Raw genomic sequence first — 20,571 nt, forward strand, 5'->3', positions numbered from 1 at the left:
GAATCACCGACTAAATAAATATCATATTACACATATATATGTATTGCAATTGTTAGCAATATTCACAGGCTCTACTTGAGTCCCTGTCCCTGCTGGTCCCTGCTTTTTAAATATGAACAACAATGAACAAATATGAACAGTGCATGCAGGTATGAACATTGTCATTTTTTTTGCATCGATATTGGTCATCTTGTACACATACTCTTCGTGCCTCACAAGTTGTCTCCTGACACGAATTCGAAAGGAATGCGGCAGCAAGTCGTTCGATTGGGTCATTCCGCTCGCACGGTCGGTTCTAGCCGAATTATTGGCTAAAGTGTGTGACGTCACGGCCTAACCATTGGCTACGAGCGAGGATCCCCTTTGCCTCTTTGCCACTGTGTCGTCTCGAAGGACAACTGGGACAACTTGCGGGGCACAGAAAGTACATTGTGCAATGTACAATTTGGACAAATTTGGATGATTGGTCTATTGACACACCTTGTCTGTGCTTTTAGGGTTCGCATAAGCCGCTTGGTGCAGCACTAAGCACTGGAGGCCCGAAATTCCGGTAATCTCGTTTCCTCTCTGTTCAAGTAAATAAGAGCTAATGTCAAGAAAATATATCTCTATTGTCAAATAGTTCGTAATGAACTACTCAAGAGTAATCAGAAAATGGACAGGAAAAATAGTACGCATTTCGAAATGTTTCTCTTTTCCTGTCATGTTAAGAATGAACTTGAACCATTGAATGATTACAGGCTACTTGAATGGGCTATCGGTGTTTTCGTTGTTTTGTTTACCTGCAATTTAATTCGATCGAAAGGAGTAATAAATCTTTTAACAGAAATACAAGACAACAAAAAAAAAAAGAAAATGTTGCACGAAGTATTGCTGTCATTGTGGGGGTGTTCGACAAATGTTTCACATCTATTGGAGACGAATGTAAGGTTAAAATAATTCGTCTAAACATTAATTGAAGCTAAACATTAATATTTTTCTTTTTTCGCTTCTAGACTGTAGATCTTGAAAAATATTTACATCCTGGGGAACGTGCATTACTTACAAGAATATTGGACATAGTTGAGGAGTGCAATGTTATTAGAAACTTTGTTCAAGAGTATACAACATTCAATATTACAAAATCCAATGAAGGTACATAATATTCTTTTTCTTATCGGTCAGAATTTATTAAGTTTTATATTTAAAATTCTCTCTCTCTATCTCTCTTTCTCTCTCTCGGTAACTGTAATTATTTTATAGAATTGCAAAATTTACCTCAAGGTTTATATTTACAAGCTCTCTGTGAAGGAATGGATCAATCTTTAGAACCATTCCGTGAAGAAATTGTTGATTTAGAGAGCATTGTTCTTCATGACAGTTATACGCCGTTATCGTTAATTCTCTGTCGTGTCCAGAAGTATACAGGTTTATTTTCTGTTCTGAATTCTATTATAAGAGAAGTGAGTCTGTTCAAATATATATATATATATACATGTATATTATATTGTGCTGTAATAACGATTAAGAAAGTAATAAACACATACTTTGATTTACCTCATTATTCTAGATTAATACACAAAAGATTCATGGTTGTAAATTGTTACAATGTTTGCATCAAAATATGCATACTGGTATTCCTGAAGTAAAGAAGGCTTTGGAAAAGTGAGTGATCTCTGTTATTGGTATTCTAATAACCTGTTCGTTCATTGGTTTGTTGTTATTTAGGGTATCCCTTAGTATACATATAGTTTTCTACAAACAATTAACAAGCTGGCTTTTGTATGGTAATTTGGAGGACACGCACAATGAGTTTTTCATCCAAAAGATATCAGATGGACAAAACAGCTTGATATTGGCAGATAATAAGAACAATGCTGATACGAAAAATGTAAAATTAAACTCGGATATGTGGGATTATGATGTTCAAGTGGACATGTTACCTGCTTACATTAGGCCATCATTAGCAACTAAGATTTTGACTATAGGGCAAACTATTATAATGTTTGGGAATGATCCAAGGCAAAAGAAAGGTAAGTTGCTCATCTAAAATTCTCTGTTTGCAAATATGCAAAATAAAAAAAAATAAAAAAGAATACTAAAATTTTCTTTATTGCTTACAGACTTTGCAGTAGACGATCAGACCGAATTTTCTATATGGGGAGATAAAGAATACGAGTATTTTCTTAAAATTCAAAATCTTCAGAAAAACCCAACTTTTAATATTGTCGAATTTGAACGTACAATCGACGAATTGAAACGTTGCGTAACTGAATTATTATGGCGAGTTGCCGTCGAGGAATCTCAACTAGTACAACAGCTTAAATTAGTAAAAGACTTCTTCCTTATGGGTCGGGGTGATTTGTTTCTCGAATTTGTTAGACTCACTGCTCATATACTGAACAAATCGCCGACGAATCATACATCCAGAGATATCAATCTAGCTTTTCAAATTGCATTAAGAAAAATGCACTTGAACGATGAAAGTGCTATGGAGAGTTTCAATTTTTTAGTACCAGTTCCACTGGAAGATAGCGATGAAACTGAAACAGACGGCGCAGAAATTACAGACAGAGAACGAGAAGATCCCATTGGTACAGTTTCACTTTATGAAGGGTCTTTTTTTCTTCTTTTTAACACACTAGGCTTACGGGACTTCAATCCACGATTATTAATAAAAATAACTTTTTTTTTGTTAAATATAGAAAGGCGCGGATGGGGGATGATCATTTTAAAGTACAAAGTCATATGGCCATTACACTTATTATTTAGTCCATCTGCTTTAGTCGATTATAATACATTATTTCGATTTTTATTAAGAGTTAAGAAAACTCAAATTGATCTGTGGAATCTATGGAGTGAACACATGTATAATAAGAACATGTAAGATATAATTATAATATTTCTTATCAGTGGCGCACCCAGGATGTAATCTTGGGGGGGGGGCCGAGTTGAACCCAGCCCTAGGTTTTGCGTGATGACCTTTTTTTTAAGCCAAAATATCTATCATCGGTACCCAGGGCTATTCCGCGATTTTAATTTTGGAAGCTGAACATTTTTTTCTTGGTGGGGGACTTGGCCCCCTGGCTCCCCCCCTGGGTGCGCCACTGTTTCTTATACATGTGTACCACGTGGGTATATGATAATTTCTAATATTTTTTCCAGTGATATAGGTGTAATACAACTAAGAAATAATTTAATATTTATTATTGATAATTTACAATACTATCTGCAAGTGGACGTATTAGAAAGTCAATACACTATAATGGAAGCGAATATGAAAAATACTCGGAATTTTGAAGACGTGCAAAAAGCACACACTATTTTTCTAGCGAACGTTATGTCTCAAACATTTTTGCTGGGAAGTACAACGGAACGAAAAAATCCTGTATGTTATATTCCAATCGGTATATTGAATAAATATATGAATAATCACATGATTCGTGAGTTAATTAAATATTTTTTAACAGGTAAATAAATTGATAAAACTTTTACTGCGACTTTGCGACGATTTTATCTTGCAAGCATCGATGTGGGAAGTAGGCAATTTACTTTTAACAGAGAAGGAAGAACTCAAAACGTTGTCCGACACTCTTGAAAGTTTAATGAGTTGGCTAACGAAAACATTAAATAGAGTCCGTGCACAACCTAGCGGAGAACACTTAGCACAATTATTATTGAGACTGGATTTCAACAGATGGTTTAGCAAAAAGATATGAACGAAACGAGTTAGTCTCGATATACTCGATGAATTCCGAACAGTGTCCTTAAAAGAATGGTACACTTTCGTCATTCAGATTCATTTCTGAAACGTAATTCTTATTTTTTGTTGTATCACTCAAAATATAAAATAATTGAATGGTTTCTTCAATTTAAAAAAAAAACCGTAATTGAATAAAACTCCTATTTACTAATTTAATTATTACAGACATGTATAAGTAAAGATAAAGATAATAAGTTTAATATTCATGTGTATGTAAACAGTATTAAACATTTTTTAATATTTTTTCATCATCTAATAATAAATCTTCGTTGAATTGAAAAATTCGTAGCTCTAATTTAAGCGCATTTCTACGTATGTAAATAAACAAACAATGACTGTTAAATAATATAAAAGTGTATATATATATTTCTTGTTGTTTTGATTGTTTATTCAAGCTTAATTATATGTGTACAGAGACTGTTGTAACAACGGTACATATTACATAACAATTATTAAATATTAATTATAAATAATTTTCAATAAAAATCTCCGTTTAAATATTAACTTAATTACTCTATCACTATATATGATTATATATAATAACGAAAATACTATTATTGGTCATAGTAATCACAATTAATGAATTGCAAATAGAAGATCTGCTTTCTTAATCACTGTCGTCGTTGTAATCATCCTCTGTGTATCCATATGTTTTATCATAGTGCTGTCGACTGAGTTGTATCATATTTTTAATTGAAATATTGGAAGATAGTTCTTCGGCAACTAGGCCATCGTTATTTTTTATTGTTGGGTCTGCACCATATTGCAATAACAAATTCACTATATCTGTATGTCCACGACTTGCTGCTGCATGCAATGGAGTTTCACCCATTTTATTCTATAATTAAAATATACATATAATATATAATTAAAGAAGACAATTGCACACTATTATTATTTACTTACTTGAGCATCGACTATGGGATTTGGCAAGCTTAAGAGTTCTTTTACACAATCTACATGACCAGCACGAGCAGCCCAGTATAGTGAGGTATTCCCCACTGTGTCTAAAGCTGTTGCAGAAACTCCTTGTTTAATATATTCTTTTAATAATAAAAGATTCCCACGTCTCGCAGCATCGTGCAATGGTAATTCAATTTCTTCCGTTTGTTCTTCAACTGTGCATAAATTTCCTTCCTCAGTTTATTGGCTTATATAAAATGCAACACAATGAAACAATAAATCTAATTTTGAACCAACCATAGTTAGCTGGTACAAGTCCCTCTCGATTCCCACACTTTGCCCTCCACCAATTGGGTTCTACGTCTTTGTCGTAAACATAAAGAAGATCACCTTCATCGAAAGACAGTTCATCTGTCTAAAAGAAAAAAGAAAAAATAAGAATATATCAATGTAATTAATACATATATTTAAAAAGTGATTACACAAACAACCAATACGCATGCTTACATTTTGTGCTGTGTATTTATACAATGCTCGCATGACTTTGACCTTACCTTGAAAAAAGTTAACAAATTAAATGTAGAAAAGAAATTCTTGAGAATATTACTAACCGAGTAAATAAGAAATGAAGACAGAATAAGCATAGCGATGACAGTCGCTAACTATTAGTTCCAATAAATAATTAGTGTACACAACAATAACCAAAATTTTCATGCTCAGATATAATTCATGTTTAAATGTTTTATTAATGTGAGTAATTCAATCCAAGCCCATTTTTTCTTTTTACTTAGACATTTTATTGACAGGAAGAGATAAATAAACAAAGACACATATGTTTTAGTATACATGTAGCACATAATTATTGTGTACCAAGCAATTATAATAATCACAGATCCAACTAAAATTGTGATTTGTGTTTCTTATTATTTACCAGGTCTCCAAGTGGTTTTGGGTGGAGCAGGTGTTTGTACAGGCATACCCGTCATGGTAGACATGTTTGTGTTAATAATAATGATAATAGTAATGATTCCATGTGAAACGTGAACGCTGTTCACAGTTCACAGTTGTGCACCATCAATATCCGATTTACATTATATATATGTTACAATTTTCGAAAATATATACAACCGCAGATTTATTGTTTAAACTCTCTTTCTCGCAACCTTCATAAATAATACCATATCTGAAAAATAAAATATTAGATAAATACTAAAATATTCTAAGCAAATAAAATAATAATTTTCGTACACGACATTATTTATGGGATGATCTATAATACATAAACATTGATAAATATGAAAAAGTCACGATATTTTAGTTGAAACTTACTAAAGAAGACAACTAACACAAATGCTATCATCACCCACATCCAACATCTCCAATATGATGTAGTATGCTCTTTTAATTTCAAAGATTGCGTATTTAATTTGTTTGTATTGACATCTGTTAACTTGTCGGACCTTTCAAGCAATCCTATGTCTTTCTTTATAATAGCATTTGCTGCCAGTGCGTGTTCTTTCATGCTACTGGTCATTGACAGCATATTCTCTGCAATCTTCTCTTGTATATTTCTATTGTACTTTAACAGCGCATCTAAATCTTCATCTTGCATGTTTGCGCTAGTAAATCTTTGCCTCACACCATCCTCCAATGACCCTAGATAAATGTAATGGTACTATGGATATTTATTTTGTGACTTATTTATTGTCAAATCATTCGGTTACCTTTGTCGCTGTGAAATAATTCTGCCCGTAATTCTCTATTATATTTTGCTGTAGTTTTTTGATGAATCTGTGTTGTTATATTCGAACCTAATAAATCATTGAACGTTGTAGAACCTTTTGATAACATTTGTACTGCTGCAACTCTATCCACAGGATTAGTTAGTTTCGCTGTGTTCACAAGCCCTTTCAGAAAGTCTATTCGTTTATTATAATCCATCATAACATCTTTACTTGGTTTACTAAAACAAAATAAATATCTTAAATAATTATGTACTACATTTCCAACTATAACAGTTACTTCTGATTAAATTTTTATTTGTTCGTTAAAAAATTTGTATCATTATTAATAATAATATACCTTGGCAATGTTTGTAATTGTTTGACCATGTCATCTAAAGCAAGGATATACTGAAAATATTAAGAAATATTATTAAAGAAGTTGTACCGCTTTCAGATGACATTTATAGCAGTACAAACATATGTTTAACAAATTGGTCAACCTTTTCCAGTTTCCAATCTTTATGAGGATCATCTTTCGCTATTAATTCGCATCTCGTTAACAGTCGTCTGATATTAATCTCTTCTCTGGTCATTAAATTCATAGTTTATAATTTTCTACGATTCTTTGTAATCTTTGCCAACCTCGACCATCAACTGAAAATCGTACGTATTTTTCACATTGATTATGTATTCCACCAGTATTCCACTTTGTTCGCTTTACAATCCTACGGAAAATCGTTCGATAATAAAAAAAGATTTGAATTCATGAAAAATCATCCAAGTTAGGGATAGCAACATTGTGTGTACGTGCCAAGCGGTGCCAAGTGTACAGAATTATCTATAAAAGAAGATTCCTTATATATATAGTGTGAAGTGCGAAATTCATAGGGAAACTTATTGGCACAGTCCGACCATTATTATCCATTATATATTGTCCATTATCCATACTTTGATCAAATTAAAAAATATCTATTTTAGATATTCAAAACTTTTAGCGAAGTTATCAGTCAATAATGTGAACAATATCGTATCTAAAATATAATACTTCTAAACTAAATAAAAGGTAGTATATATGTATATATGTTAAAAATACCGCTGTGAATTGATTACTAGACAAACAATTTATATACCGTAAATAAAATAAAATTTCGTGCATAAATATTTACACACGGTGCAGTTATATTTTCCGAGTTTAATAAACCGCGAGTTTATCATTGGTCATCTTTCGTTATCATAAATAATAGCATACAGTTGACAATTTTAATGTGGGAATTCCACGTTGACGCGCGTAATGTGTATAGAAGTTAAATTGAAAAGTTGTAACGCACTAACCCCGACGGCACACCGGCTCGGTTTCAGCCTGGCCCCTGTGCACAAAAGGGCGCGTTTTCCGCCTGCCGAGGGCTCGAGCCCAGGGCCTGCCGGCCGGGCTAGGATTCAGCCGATTTGCAAGATTGCAAGGGTGCGGGATTCGCGTTCTCATTGCGTGATAATACAAACACGGGTTTTTTCAGTAGTCAAAAACGCCAAATAAAGGTCAATCTAGGCAGCAATCGCCCTCAAAGGTCTTATTTATTAACTTATTATACTTTTGTCGGTAACAAGGGAGACTGCTACGCATTTGCAAAGTACTGCCACATTGATGCGACCCGCCCTGTGTCGCGCATGCGCGAGAAAAGTTGGGCCCAATCGAAGCACTGATTGGCCACATTAGTGTGATACCGTGCTGCCCTCTCAAAAACAGGCTGAATCCCAGCCCGGCCGTCAGGCTCTGGGCTCGAGCCCCCGGCAGGTGAAAATCGCGCCCTTTTGTGCACAGGGGCCAGGCTAAATCGTCCTGATTTGGTCTCAACGCTGAGCCAAGCATTGCGTTAGCCCGTAACGTGTCGGGCTGGGGCTCGGCTAGCTGGGTCCGGCGGTGGGCTCGGGCAGACTGTGCTGTCGGGGAATACACGAATACATACTGTGAGAAACACGATAGCCATATACATAACGATTGACGTTGGCATTCATTATTTAGGGGGCCGATCCCAGTGAGTTTCTTGGTAGATTGACAGAATCGTTAAGATGGCTGATATTAAAGAATCTCCGCCGCTCTTCGACACAAACGAGGCGAAAGTTGATGATTTAGACGACGACGATGAAGATATTTTCGCGTCGGCTGTACAGGTACATTTTGTAACATGTGCACGGAAACTTTGCAACCTAACTACTCCCTCGATTCATTTGTTTTTATAATCAGTATATATTTAGAAGATATCTTATTCATTCATCAGAAACAGTCAATTCAAATGAAAATTGGTTTTACTTTGTTTTACTCCTTTGCGATCGTAAACACTTGCGACCTACAGTTTAATTTTCAGATGTAACGAGTAAAATAACATATTTAAAACAAATTCATTTATTATATCTATAAACAGCGGATCTTCACCCAAAATAAAAATTTTCCACTTGAACTGCAACAAACCGGAGTGACATAGAAATTTATTTTCTCTTGGTTGAAAATAATATAAACGTATTTTCAAATTCGTCTAATGTCTTTAATGTTTTAAATTATACCTACTCGTTTTTGTCATAAATGTGCATCAAATCCGCTATCTAATTATATCAAAGAAAGAAGTAATCGTACTTCGTCGATATATTATTATGTTACTTAATGTTATTTACATATAGGATCAGAGCCAGTTGGAAGACTCGTCTCCCTACAATGGAATTTCCTCGATCCCTGCGGAACTACCAAAGTTGACGCTACGAGATGCACCTGAAGAGAATTCATTCTCATCTGTGTCGAGTCCTGTACCAGGACCCTTAAGTCCACCGTTGGGTCCAATGGGTAGCGACATAGGCGATCTCCATGATGTCCCCATAAATGATAATGCTGATGTTCTGCCAACAAACATTGTCCAAAACCAATCGGTAGACGAGGTACACATCCCTTGATAAAATTACTAGATGTTTAGGATCATTCGAATAGATGTGGAGTATCATATTGTTTTTATGTACAGGTAGCAGCAGATTCGTCCGATGTGTTCTTGAAAATTACAGTCACTTCCCCTCAGAAAATTGGAGATGGCATGGGCGCTTATGTAGCCTACAAAGTTGAAACCAAAACAAATATGCCGATATTTAGAAAGCGAAATTTCAGTGTCATTAGACGCTTCAGTGATTTCCTTGGCCTTCATGACAAATTGACAGACAAATATCTTAGAAATGGTAGAATAATTCCTCCTGCTCCAGAAAAAAGTGTTATCGGTATGAATATAAATTCGCTCGAATCTCGTTCTACATATACATATAGTAGAGCTCTATGTATACATTTATAATTATTTATTCAACTAGGAACAACTAAAATAAAAATGTCAGGTGATAAGAGTCAAGAACAGAATTCTAGCTCTACAGAATTTATTGAAAAACGCAGAGCAGCACTTGAAAGATACTTAAATAGAACTGCAGCGCATCCAGTGCTCAGCGTTGATCCTGATTTTAGAGAATTTTTGGAAGCAGGTATACAGTAATAATCTTTACAGCAGTCTAGTAATAAAATATACAATAACTATTTTAACAGATCTTTACGAATAAATTTTATATTTTCAAACAAACAGATATGGAATTACCTAAAGCTACCAACACGTCTGCGCTTAGTGGCAAAGGAGTGATGAGACTATTTAACAAAGTCGGAGAAACCGTTAACAAGATAACATATAAAATGGATGAAACTGATAAGGTAAAAATAAGAAAATCTACCCTCGTATGATGTGAGAAGATGTACGAATTGAGACAAGTTTTTGATTCATTTATTTTTTACAGTGGTTCGAAGAGAAGACTTCACAAATTTATTCTCTCGATATACAATTACGAGCATTACATTCCGCTGTTGACACTTTAAATAATCAGAGAAGGGAGTTAGCGACGTGTACAGGTGCAACAGCAAGATCTATTGCTGTTCTTGGTCATGGGGAACCGGGTGCATCTCTGGGAAGGGCATTAGCTCAGCTAGCCGAGACTTTGGAGAAAATAGAAGTGATTAGAAAAGCACAAAGCAATAGCGATCTCTATCAATTTGGAGAAATGTTAAGAGACTATGTTGCGCTGATTGGAGCGATAAAGGTCGATAATCAACTCGCATCACAATTATCTGTTATCTTGTTGTACATATTACCTTAATATTGTGTTGCTAATTTTAGGATGTATTCCACGAGCGAGTAAAAGTTTTCCAGAATTGGCAACATGCTGAAATGGTGTTAAATAAAAAGCGGGAGCAGAAAGCAAGGCTAGAACAATCCAGTAGATCTGACAAAACAAGCCAAGCTGCTACTGAGGTTATTGAATGGGAAGCGAAAGTTGAGAGAGGCCAAGAAGAATTTGATAATATCTCGAAAATGATTAAGAAAGAAGTTGAACGATTCGAGTTGGGGAGAGTAGAAGATTTTAAGGAGCAGTTAACAGAATATTTAGAATCCATGTTGCTATACCAAAATCAAATCATTAAATTTTGGGAGAGCTTTTTACCCGAAGCTCGAGCTGTTGCATGAACATTCCTGAAGTAATCCCGAAATGTTTTTTTTTTTAAATATAACAATAAGGAAAAATCTCCAGCAGGACATCGTTTTCATGCTTGTTGGAGTAAAGTTTTTTGAATGATCAATAATATCTTGCAAGACGAATATATGATTTATCGACACTACAACAATAATATTCGCATCGTAGACTCAAGAAAACGACTGCGTATGTGAACAAATCATTTATGTACAATAATTTCGGTATACTGCCAATGCTTTCGCAAATTTCGAGAGCAACAAAGTATATGGCATATTTCATTGAATTTTTAGATATTCATTTCATGCCAATCGTGCGTTTACTATCTTCTTATTATTAGCGTGTATTAGAAGTATATAACGCATAATATACGGTTTGTTAAAAATGTTTTACATGATAATAAAAATTGATCAAGATTGTATAAATAGAGAGCATTAAATAACTATTTGTTGAAACGATGTTTAATGATATAATTAACGTTACGCATTAGATTTATAATTTTCATATTATTTCTATAATAGCGAATAAGTATTCCAATTCGATTTTCATTAAAATGCAATACAATCGATATATCGTATAGTGCTATGAAAATATGGGGATAAAGACATATTTTTTTACATGTTACAAAAAATATTACGAACAATAATAAAATTGTAGACACATACAAATATCTTTTTTATTTTATTTAACAAAAATATCTTGCTCAAGTTGTAGATGAGGAACGAACAAAAATTTGCATCTTTTTACTTCATTATTTATAATACCATGAAAGTATTACGTATATATATTACAACAGTGTGTACACACGCACACACATAACATATAAATATATATAGATCTTATCACGTTTCGTAAATAAAGGATAAGTATTGTTTTCGATTTCGATGGTTTTTCTATTGTAGTTTGTAGCTATATAACGCGAGACCAACCCACGTTGTCTTCGTAGTGTGCGGTAAATCAGCGGTAAATACAGGTGAATACAGGTAAATAGAAAAATGATCGAACCGAATGTTTTATTAAGTTGGTCAGCGTGAGCTTAGCGTAGAAAAGTGACATAGTGTCACACAAACGTATCGACCGTTTCGTGTGTGTCGTGCAACGTGTCAGTGGCGATGAATTAAATTAGGTTATCAATTATTCGTCGTGGTTAATTGTCACCGACAATTAACAAAATCTGTGGATGAATTTCATTCTTGTTTATACCAGTGTTTTGCATACGTGGCAACATTCACCACCAATCAGAAAACACAAGTTTTGATAGGCGTGGCTTCGAACACGTATACTTGCCTGTACGTCCGGCCGCCATAATTCTCGAGAAGAAATAGTTGTGCGTGAATTCTCGTCGCGATTCTCTGTAGACAAACACAGCACGTTGTTCATTTTACATTCCTTAGCGGAACCAACTCACTGGGAATATTCTCGCTGGTCTATGTAAGTTTAAACGGCTCTCGAATCCCATTGATTTAATAGAACGTTAATTCAATGCAGTCCGTTTCGCCGGCTCTACCTATATGCGATATTAACGTGGAGGAATTCGGTTCATCTCCGGTGATTGTGTCGATGATCCGATTGTCATCCATATGTCATTTTCACAATGCTTTTTCCTGAAACTTTCACCTGTTCAATTATCCTATTGTAGTTCATTCTATGCCGCGATATTATACGCGAGTTCGCGGAATGTGCAAAATTCGTTCGCGTTAATATAATGTCTCTCCATACTGCGATATTAATTAATAAATATCTATTTCGGTGAATTAAAGCGCACAAATTAATATTCCGAAATAATATTGTATTCGGCGATAGTGTTCTTTGCGAAAGAAAGTTCATCCGAGAAATTGGAATTATTCCAAATCTATTCGGACTAAGTTTGTGATAAGAACCGCGTAATATATTAAAAGGTGAAAAGTTTTATGTAACTGTACGTTCGCTTATCTAAGCAATAAATTAATATGATTTTCAAACACTCGGGATGTTTTCAAAGTTCTTGGAAATTACCTGTAATTGTTTTTTTTACTTGTTCAGACCTCTTCTAATACCACATTATTCAACGTGATCTCCTGTAAGAGGTATGTACTTTTCTCAACTGTTCTCGATTTATTCCTAGACTAGAACGTTTCTTTTATTTCTTCTTTTATCGCTGAAAAATTTTCACAACTTTGCAGAAACATATCTCGCAAACAATCGGAGCAGACTAAATGACCAGGACTCTTAATCGATGGTAAACTTGTAAATAGAGACTTGCTTGTACTTGTATATTGAATTCCTAGATGTATACAAAATTTCTAGAACTTTGAAAAACATCCTTTATATATGTTAAGAAGTTGTACCTAATATATGGCAATGAAAATACATATCTTGATATTTTACTTTTATAGATAGACATTGGCAGTATGGATGTCCAGACAGGATTGGTATATGTAGCAGTAGTTGTCATTTCGGCGGCAGTTATTGTTTTAGTATCAATGTTTGGCATAAAAGAGAAGTCTTACGAAGAAGCGATAGCCGAACAGAGAAAGCTGCCGGATGATCTTTTATTAAGTACCGTTTTGTTTAACAATATTATTGAGAGATGCTTCGATTATATTTAACAAAGAAATTTTCTTATTAAATTTATTCTTTTAGGTAAAAAGGATAAGGGTAAAGAAAAGAAGCATAAGAATAAGGCAGGAAAGAAAGTAAAAGAGAAGAAAGAAGAGAAAGAGGAGAAAGATGATAAGGAGGAGAAACCAGAACATGTACAATTCGAGGAAAACCCTCAGATATTGCCTCTAGAGCCACTGCTGCGGGTAAGATATATATTACGTTTATAATTTTCTTATGACACGTAACATATGCAAATACTTTCCATAAGGTATTTTCTTAAGTCTTTTTCTGTAGTGTGTTCATCCTAAATGCATTCGAGTCGATTATCTTAGAAGTTATCGAAGATACAAAACACTGTATACTCGGAAATTAATCATAAACAGAAGTATCAAATTCTACTCTTTTTTTTTCATAACGAATATTTTCTATCTTTGATAAGCTTTAAGAAAATCGGCACGCATATATTTACACAAAAAAATAATTTATTATATTCAGAAGCTAATGTGAAATTATATTTCGAATAATATATTATTTCGTATGGATTAGAGTAAAAGCGAAAGCAGTTTTGTTTATGTGCTTATTATTAAAAATAAAGACAATCGATCTGATGAATTAGAGAGAAATGGCTCAAATTATTTTCTGTATTAATTTTCATGATTTCTTTAAGTGATATTGTATTCTTTAATTTTGAGTGAACTATGTCATTGGTACATTAAGTGGTTAGTACTCTTTTTACATATATTTCAGATGCTTATTGCACGTTAAGTATTTTTATGTTAATAGCAACTACATAAGAATTGAAATACACCTACATGCTTTTTCATTCTTGTATTTTTTCATACATTTCATGCATGAAGCATAGTACTCTTACATATTGTACGTCATACTTGTGTGTCACCTAAGGCCTTTCTGTTCATGAAGTATCACATTTCTCTACGGGTATTACACTTTTAAAGGATTGATTATAATATTTCTTTAATACCGTATAACATCATTTTCTTACGCATAGTTAATAAATGGTTTTGTGTAAACTAATGTAGCTACCCCGCATGCAATAATATTTGTGTCCGTTTTTTTTTTCCGTCGATCTTTACTCAAATAATATAACGTTGTTTTTGTTACCACTATTTTACTTTTATTTATAATTATTGTGTGTGTATGTTCTTTAAAAACATGAATCAATGTGTAGTAACTGGGCACTCCTATAATATATCAATGTAAGATTCTAATTAATAATGTTTTCCCTTGTTGAATTTGTAAAATCTGTGTAAAGATCATTATAACAATTTTGTGTATATTATATTTAAATGGACATTTTTTGCAAACATTTGTTATTCGATGATCTTCACTTGCTGCTTGTACCTAATGTCAGTTTTGATATCTTTTCATATTTTGTGTGTATACAATGACATTATAATAATTTAAATTGTACTGTTCAATATTTTTTGTAAATGTATTTGGTATATTTGAAGTTATGACACACACTTGGTAAGTCTATGAATAAAATAAATTTCTTATATTAAGTTAGTTATTAGAATTCTAATGACGTAAAAAACTGCATATTTTACAAGTAACCTCTATAAATATTTCATAAATTTAGTAACAAGATAAAGTTATACCGATCATTGAGTAAAATAAAAGTAAAAGCTTGGAAACGATAAAATAAGTTAAATAAAGTAACAGGTTTTTTCTTTTTTGGTACAACCCACTACTTTATCAATCGTTTAACTTAAATGTTATCTTCTTGATAAACAGTTCTAGAATGTCAAGATTATTCTCTATAAATAACTGTTCCATGCTTTATAATAGTATCTGACTTTTACTTTATCGTTTATGTGTGTACAAGACACGAAATATATTCTATATTCTAAAAGAATTTATCAATTCCAGGTATTTATGTTTGCCATTACGTCAAAATAAATACAGTTTTAAGGTGAAAAGCAAATAAGTTATACTTCTATATAAATTAAACAGAAAATTCTACTTTTTACTGTTTGTTTTACAGTATTTTTATATTCTTGCTTCTAGTTGATAATGATTTTATATGTCCATTTCAATATAATGTAAGGCTATATTTTTTATATACTTTTTGCTTGTTTTTATCTATTGTAATACATGGGAGAAACATTTGATATGTACATTGGAATCATAGGAGGGTAGCAAAGGAAGTAAGAAGAAAGGCAAGTCTGAAAAGGTAAAGCCAATTCTTGTAAATAAAGATGAGCCGTTGGTTATTGTGACTGAATTAAGTCCTTCACAACCCCCCTTGGCAGAGGCTAATCATTTTGACCTCATTCATCCAAAGGACGACCTCGAACTCATACGGAGTCACAGTGTGAGTGAACTGCTTTTGGTAGAATATTTTACTTCATCCGCGTTTCATTCGCTTCTCATATTTTTCATTGGCTGCTGCTTCTATAATACATACAGAAACCACATTAAGTAGTATTAACGCTTATATAATAATAACCAAGGGATTTTTCAAATTTTTAATCTGTCCTAAATCTTTGTAAACTAGTAGTAGGTGCTCTAATTCATTCAAGTAATTGGGAGTAAACAATTTTGTACGTTATGGTTGCAAATTTATTTTCTTTTCTCTAACACTTTTAGTTTTATATGTAGGTATCTTACCATTTTATTTCTCGTTTAGTTTTGTGTTGTATATTTACATGTAATTTTATTAAAAACTACTTATTACAAGTGTCTCTGTATAATTTCAACACTTGTTACAAAAACGCATGTTTCGATGTTCGTTTACCAAACAGAAGGAAAATTTGCAACAACTGAATCAGTCTGAAGCGATTGTAAATAAATCTCCCAAGGAAACTCCAACAAAGACAAAGAAAAATGTGAAAGATTCCGTGAAAAAGAAGGATGAGAATAAGGAAGCGAAGGAGGAGAAGAAAGAAGAGAAAAAAGATGCAGTTGTAAATGCTAATGCCCAACCACCTGTTAACAAAGATGTTCCGAAAGAAACAAAGGAACATAAAGAAACGCCTGTTAAAGATGCAAAAGAAGCGGTCAAGGAATCTGCACCAATTACACAAGCTCCGAATAAAGAATCTAAAAAGACAAAGAAGAAGAATGATATCCTAGCTCAAATTGGTAAGTTAGCTAAAATCATGTTTTATATTAAATTATTACATAGAAGTATGTATTTGTTATAAGAATAATAGAAATTTAATTAAGTTTGATTATACAGATAATTTAAATATTTCAATAGTTTATGATAGTCTTTTCTTTTAAATTAATCGAACATGTTTTGCAAAGAATGTACCTTAAGTACAGCAAAGCAGATTCTTTGGTTGTGCTATGGAATGTGGCTGAGGTAGGATCGGTTCCCCTTCCCTCCTTACAGGTCAATGACCATACTGTCAAGGTTATTCCCTTATGAAGACAAGTGCTAGACACTCTTTGTACATTATCTACCAAATACATAACTTTTTTATAATAGTTTTTTATTTACATTACATTTACGATAAAAATGAGATGGTGCAAATTAGAACAAGAAAAACATTACGAGAATTTAGGAGCCTCGACGCACTATTTGCAACCTCTTGAAATTCTTAAAGAAAGGAAGAACTTTTTATTTAGCTTCTATTAATAATTGGTGCAGACAATTTTGATTTTAAAGATCTGCAGTCTACTAATAATTGTTATAATGGCGTTACAATTGAATTGACAATAAAATATATGGTAGTAAAATAATAGACAATCTTATTAACTATGGTAATATGAATATTGTTATGAATAACTTAAACGTGTCTTTATATCTTAGGAGGAGACAAAGATGCTGTTAATGTATCTCTCTTGATGCCTCTGGTCCAGAAAGCTGAACTCAGCCGTTCCGAAATTCAAATTCTAATCGATCAACTTCTGAATAAACAGCTGGACAACCCATCTGAGCATTCGGAGTGGACAGAAGGTCGCGCGGATCCTGTTATTAAATTGAAGAAGCAATTAGCCGAAAAGGAGAAGGCTCTTGCCGACGAACACGAAGCTAATATTGCTTTCCAAAATAAGCTAAAAGAATTGCGAACTGAGCTGAATTCAGAGAGGTCTAGATTGTCAGCTAGCGTGAGACAACTGGAGGAAGCGCTGAACGCCAAGGTGACGGAGACTCAAACGTTGCATACGCGTATGCAGCACATCCTGGAAAGCCATGCTGCTGAAAAGCAAGGGTTCACTCGACAGATCGAGCAACTGCAAACTAAAGTGAACGACAACGCTGCGATAATTCATAAGATGCAAGAAGACCAGGGACAGACACAAGGACATCTGCAGCAGGAACTGATAACGCAGAGGAAGCAAATGGAGGTTCAGTTCGCGCAGATGCGTGAAAATGAGAATGCGTTGAAAACACAGATAGCCCAGAAGCACGTCGAAGTACAGGAATTGCAAAGTGAATTGCAAGTGACCTGCGAGAGCAGCACGGCCGAGATAGACATGTTACGACAGCAATTAGGGCTGATGCAAGGCCAGTTGATGCACTCGGAAGGACAGCTGCAACATTTCAAAGATGTCGCTAGACAACTTGAGGTAAGGGAAATTATAGCATTTTGGTCGTTTCACGTGAAATCCTTTCAGATACGTTCATTCACATGTATATCATTAAATACTACGACCTATCGAATTTTGAAGAAAATCCGAGGCAGTACTTCGGAAAGTGCGATGTCGCACGTAATGGCCCACTTGTTTCTGTCATTGAAGGATCAAGTCGATCGACTAAAATATATTTATTTATACAGGAGGCTCACTGCGCTCAAACCGAGTTGGATCACAGACTAAAAAGCGCGCATCGTCACGAGCAAGAGCTCCAGAAACAGGTGAACTCGCTCCAATCAGAATTGAATGCCGCAAAGACAGAGGCGAACGATGGTTCCGCGTTGAAAGCTGAATTAAATAAAGCCCAAGCCGAACTGGTCAAGCTAAAGTCAGAATTGTCAGTCTCCATGAATGAAGCAAAATCGGAAGCAGCCGAGATTACAGCTCTTAAAATAGCGCTCGCGAATAAGGAAGAGGAAGCGAAGGAATCGCAAGACGAGCTTAGCAATTTGCGAGGCGAGTTGAAACATTACGCGGAGTATGTAGCAGATCTGGAGCTGCGATTAGAAGTCGAACAGACGAAATTGAACACCGTGGAAAGTGAATATGAGTACACGGCGAAAAGTCTGTCGTGCTGTCAGACTGAAATACAGACGTTGAAGGAGGATCTGAAACAGAAGCAAGCCGAATTAGAAAATGCACGCGCAGAGCTCGCGCCTGCGAATGACACGGCGAATGAAATGAAAATGTTGAAGGTTGAATTGAATCGGTTGCAGAGCAGCGAGAATAAATTCAGTGACACGCAGTTGCAGATTACACGATTACAAGAGGAGAATGATAGACTTTCTATGCAGGTACTGTTCTTATAACGCAGATAGAAATTTTCATTGCATTTATCTGACGAGAATATAAACGTTATATATTTTTTAGTTGGTGAATGTCACGGACCTGCAAAAACAACTGAAACAATTGCAAGAGGAGAATGAATCATTGTCGACGAAATTAACAGCGGCCACTGAGCGACCGGTTACAGAAGACAAGGAAAATGGAATCGATGATAATGTTCAAAAGAACGCACAGCTTGCAGATCATACTAATCTGTATGTATACAATCGTAAAGTTTATAGTTTCTTGTTTGCAGTATGTTTTTAACGAGGGTTTTTCGTAAGGTTGGCCCAAAAGGAGAGTCAACTGAATGCCTTAAAGACAGAATTAACGAATAAGGAAGCGGAACTCTCTCAATCGAATGCGCAAATCGACGTGTTACAAAGTGACGTGAACCATCAACGTAATCGTGTTGCCCGTTTGAATGATAATTTGGAAGCTCAAAGAACCAAGAATAATGTAAGTGACGATGTATCCGTAAAAAGAATCGACACTTAAGGGATTCATAATCAGTGAGAACGATCTGTCCACACACACATGTACCTATATAATTCAAATTAACTGTAATCGCTTCCATCACTTTGCCAACCTATTTTTATATTTTAAGTCTAAAATATTAGCACCTAAGCATTTCCTCTCTTTTTTTACGTAAAGAAATAGCTATCGAGCTATAATATACTGACAATTTTTTCACGATTGAAGCAGGAGTTGCGTGAGAAAAACTGGAAAGTGATGAATGCTCTTTCTGCTGCCGAGTCGCGTGTTAAATCCAAAATACAAAACTTTGATGTAAGTCCCCATTTTATCTAGTTTAGTCCGTTCCTTCCAAATTCGTTTCAATCCCTTCCCCGTTTTTGTGATCGACAATACTTGCACTAAACTCAACAGATGATAATCTTGAAACGACATTAGAAATTTATGTACCGAAATTGATATATTTACAACTAGGTTTATGGAGCACTGAAAGTGGTTATTTTATATTTGCGTTACAAAAATAACAAGAATGTGTCTATCGAAATTCTTAGCCCCATTTCTTTTATAATATATATGCTCAAGGAAATAAATTTGTTGGATAATTCCTCATGGATCGTTTCGACGGGTTCTGTAAACCTAGTGTTAATATATTTAACGAAGTGTAAGAAAATATTCATGGTTTGTTTATTATCAGGTGGCTGGACAAAAATTGAAACTTGAGCAAGAAGAATTAACAAAAGCTTTCTTGATGAGGATATTCCCGGAAATAAAAGTATCCGAAAAGTCGCACGATCAATGGCTCAGAGTTTTCGAAGAAAAAGTACACTCGGTGTTGGGTGAATTGAAGAATAAAAACGTGGACAATAATACTCATTCAGATTTGGAGAAGCAAAATAAAAGCTTGCAGGATATGGTTACGCATTACAAGGAAATTATCGTAGCCACTGTAAGTACAATATACAATGTGCAATTGTAGTGCTGTTCCGTCGATTACAGACTTGTGTTTGGCATTATTTCTTTCGCTTGCAGGAAGGCATGCTAAATAAGCTCCAAAGTCACGTAGAGTCGGAAGAATCAAGGTGGGAATCTCAACTTCGACAAAAAGAATCCGAGATTGCTGATCTTAGGATTGAGGTACATGATCTTTTACGTTTAAATTAACACTATTTTTACGGAGCG

The 20,571-nt window shown here is 34.3% G+C and overlaps 4 protein-coding genes across 6 annotated transcripts; 2 read left to right on the forward strand and 2 right to left on the reverse strand.

Moving 5' to 3' along the window:
- The first annotated feature begins 507 nt into the window (after positions 1-507).
- Positions 508-4,074, forward strand: Grip75 (gamma-tubulin complex component 4). Of its 2 annotated transcripts, none has more exons than XM_076433100.1 (10): positions 508-670; positions 741-924; positions 996-1,134; positions 1,264-1,442; positions 1,550-1,644; positions 1,708-2,012; positions 2,103-2,573; positions 2,685-2,862; positions 3,145-3,367; positions 3,450-4,074. In XM_076433100.1, exons 2-10 carry the CDS (start codon positions 856-858, stop codon positions 3,696-3,698), a joined length of 1,908 nt encoding a protein of 635 aa, XP_076289215.1. In that variant the 5' UTR covers positions 508-670; positions 741-855; the 3' UTR covers positions 3,699-4,074. The 2 variants fall into 2 exon arrangements, with proteins under 2 accessions (XP_076289215.1, XP_076289214.1); XM_076433099.1 differs by having other exon boundaries at positions 510-670; positions 1,243-1,442; positions 3,450-4,072.
- Positions 4,075-4,108: 34 nt separating this feature from the next.
- On the reverse strand, positions 4,109-5,665 carry LOC143213349 (osteoclast-stimulating factor 1-like). Its single transcript, XM_076433105.1, has 5 exons — positions 5,577-5,665; positions 5,153-5,199; positions 4,943-5,060; positions 4,649-4,860; positions 4,109-4,580 (listed from the first exon to the last, which is right to left on the reverse strand). The coding sequence occupies exons 1-5, from the start codon at positions 5,638-5,640 to the stop codon at positions 4,350-4,352; spliced, it is 672 nt and encodes a 223-aa protein (XP_076289220.1). The 5' UTR covers positions 5,641-5,665; the 3' UTR covers positions 4,109-4,349.
- Positions 5,666-5,687: 22 nt separating this feature from the next.
- Use1 (Vesicle transport protein Use1) lies at positions 5,688-7,191 on the reverse strand. The gene is given in 5 exon segments (XM_076433104.1): positions 5,688-5,828; positions 5,975-6,358; positions 6,361-6,608; positions 6,728-6,777; positions 6,870-7,191. Coding segments are annotated over 5 exon segments (825 nt in total). The 5' UTR covers positions 6,972-7,191; the 3' UTR covers positions 5,688-5,787.
- A 97-nt stretch (positions 7,192-7,288) lies between these two features.
- Positions 7,289-13,446, forward strand: Snx1 (sorting nexin 1). 2 transcript variants are annotated; one of them, XM_076433102.1, is made up of 11 exons: positions 7,289-7,432; positions 8,390-8,538; positions 9,043-9,294; positions 9,375-9,621; positions 9,709-9,873; positions 9,972-10,093; positions 10,177-10,476; positions 10,554-11,888; positions 12,928-12,971; positions 13,068-13,123; positions 13,281-13,446. In XM_076433102.1, the coding sequence occupies exons 2-8, from the start codon at positions 8,437-8,439 to the stop codon at positions 10,899-10,901; spliced, it is 1,536 nt and encodes a 511-aa protein (XP_076289217.1). In that variant the 5' UTR covers positions 7,289-7,432; positions 8,390-8,436; the 3' UTR covers positions 10,902-11,888; positions 12,928-12,971; positions 13,068-13,123; positions 13,281-13,446. The 2 variants fall into 2 exon arrangements, with proteins under 2 accessions (XP_076289217.1, XP_076289218.1); XM_076433103.1 differs by lacking the exon at positions 7,289-7,432 and adding an exon at positions 7,550-7,698 and having other exon boundaries at positions 8,317-8,538.
- Positions 13,447-20,571: the final 7,125 nt, after the last annotated feature.

This window comes from Lasioglossum baleicum, chromosome 11 (assembly GCF_051020765.1).
Source record: "Lasioglossum baleicum chromosome 11, iyLasBale1, whole genome shotgun sequence".
NCBI lineage: Eukaryota > Metazoa > Arthropoda > Insecta > Hymenoptera > Halictidae > Lasioglossum > Lasioglossum baleicum.

Bases quoted from the DNA above. Each gene is read 5' to 3' on its own strand.
- LOC143213349 (XM_076433105.1), bottom strand. From the start codon at position 5,640: ATGTCTACCATGACGGGTATGCCTGTACAAACACCTGCTCCACCCAAA. The intron at 5,061-5,152 runs GTAAGCATGCGT...TTTTTCTTTTAG, and splicing joins ATAAATACACAGCACAAAAT to ACAGATGAACTGTCTTTCGA. The intron at 4,861-4,942 runs GTTGGTTCAAAA...ATTTATGCACAG, and splicing joins ACTTGTACCAGCTAACTATG to TTGAAGAACAAACGGAAGAA.
- Snx1 (XM_076433102.1), top strand. From the start codon at position 8,437: ATGGCTGATATTAAAGAATCTCCGCCGCTCTTCGACACAAACGAGGCG. The intron at 8,539-9,042 runs GTACATTTTGTA...ATTTACATATAG, and splicing joins TTTTCGCGTCGGCTGTACAG to GATCAGAGCCAGTTGGAAGA. The intron at 10,094-10,176 runs GTAAAAATAAGA...TATTTTTTACAG, and splicing joins AAATGGATGAAACTGATAAG to TGGTTCGAAGAGAAGACTTC.
- Grip75 (XM_076433099.1), top strand. From the start codon at position 856: ATGTTGCACGAAGTATTGCTGTCATTGTGGGGGTGTTCGACAAATGTT. The intron at 2,013-2,102 runs GTAAGTTGCTCA...TATTGCTTACAG, and splicing joins TGATCCAAGGCAAAAGAAAG to ACTTTGCAGTAGACGATCAG. The intron at 2,574-2,684 runs GTACAGTTTCAC...TGTTAAATATAG, and splicing joins AGAACGAGAAGATCCCATTG to AAAGGCGCGGATGGGGGATG.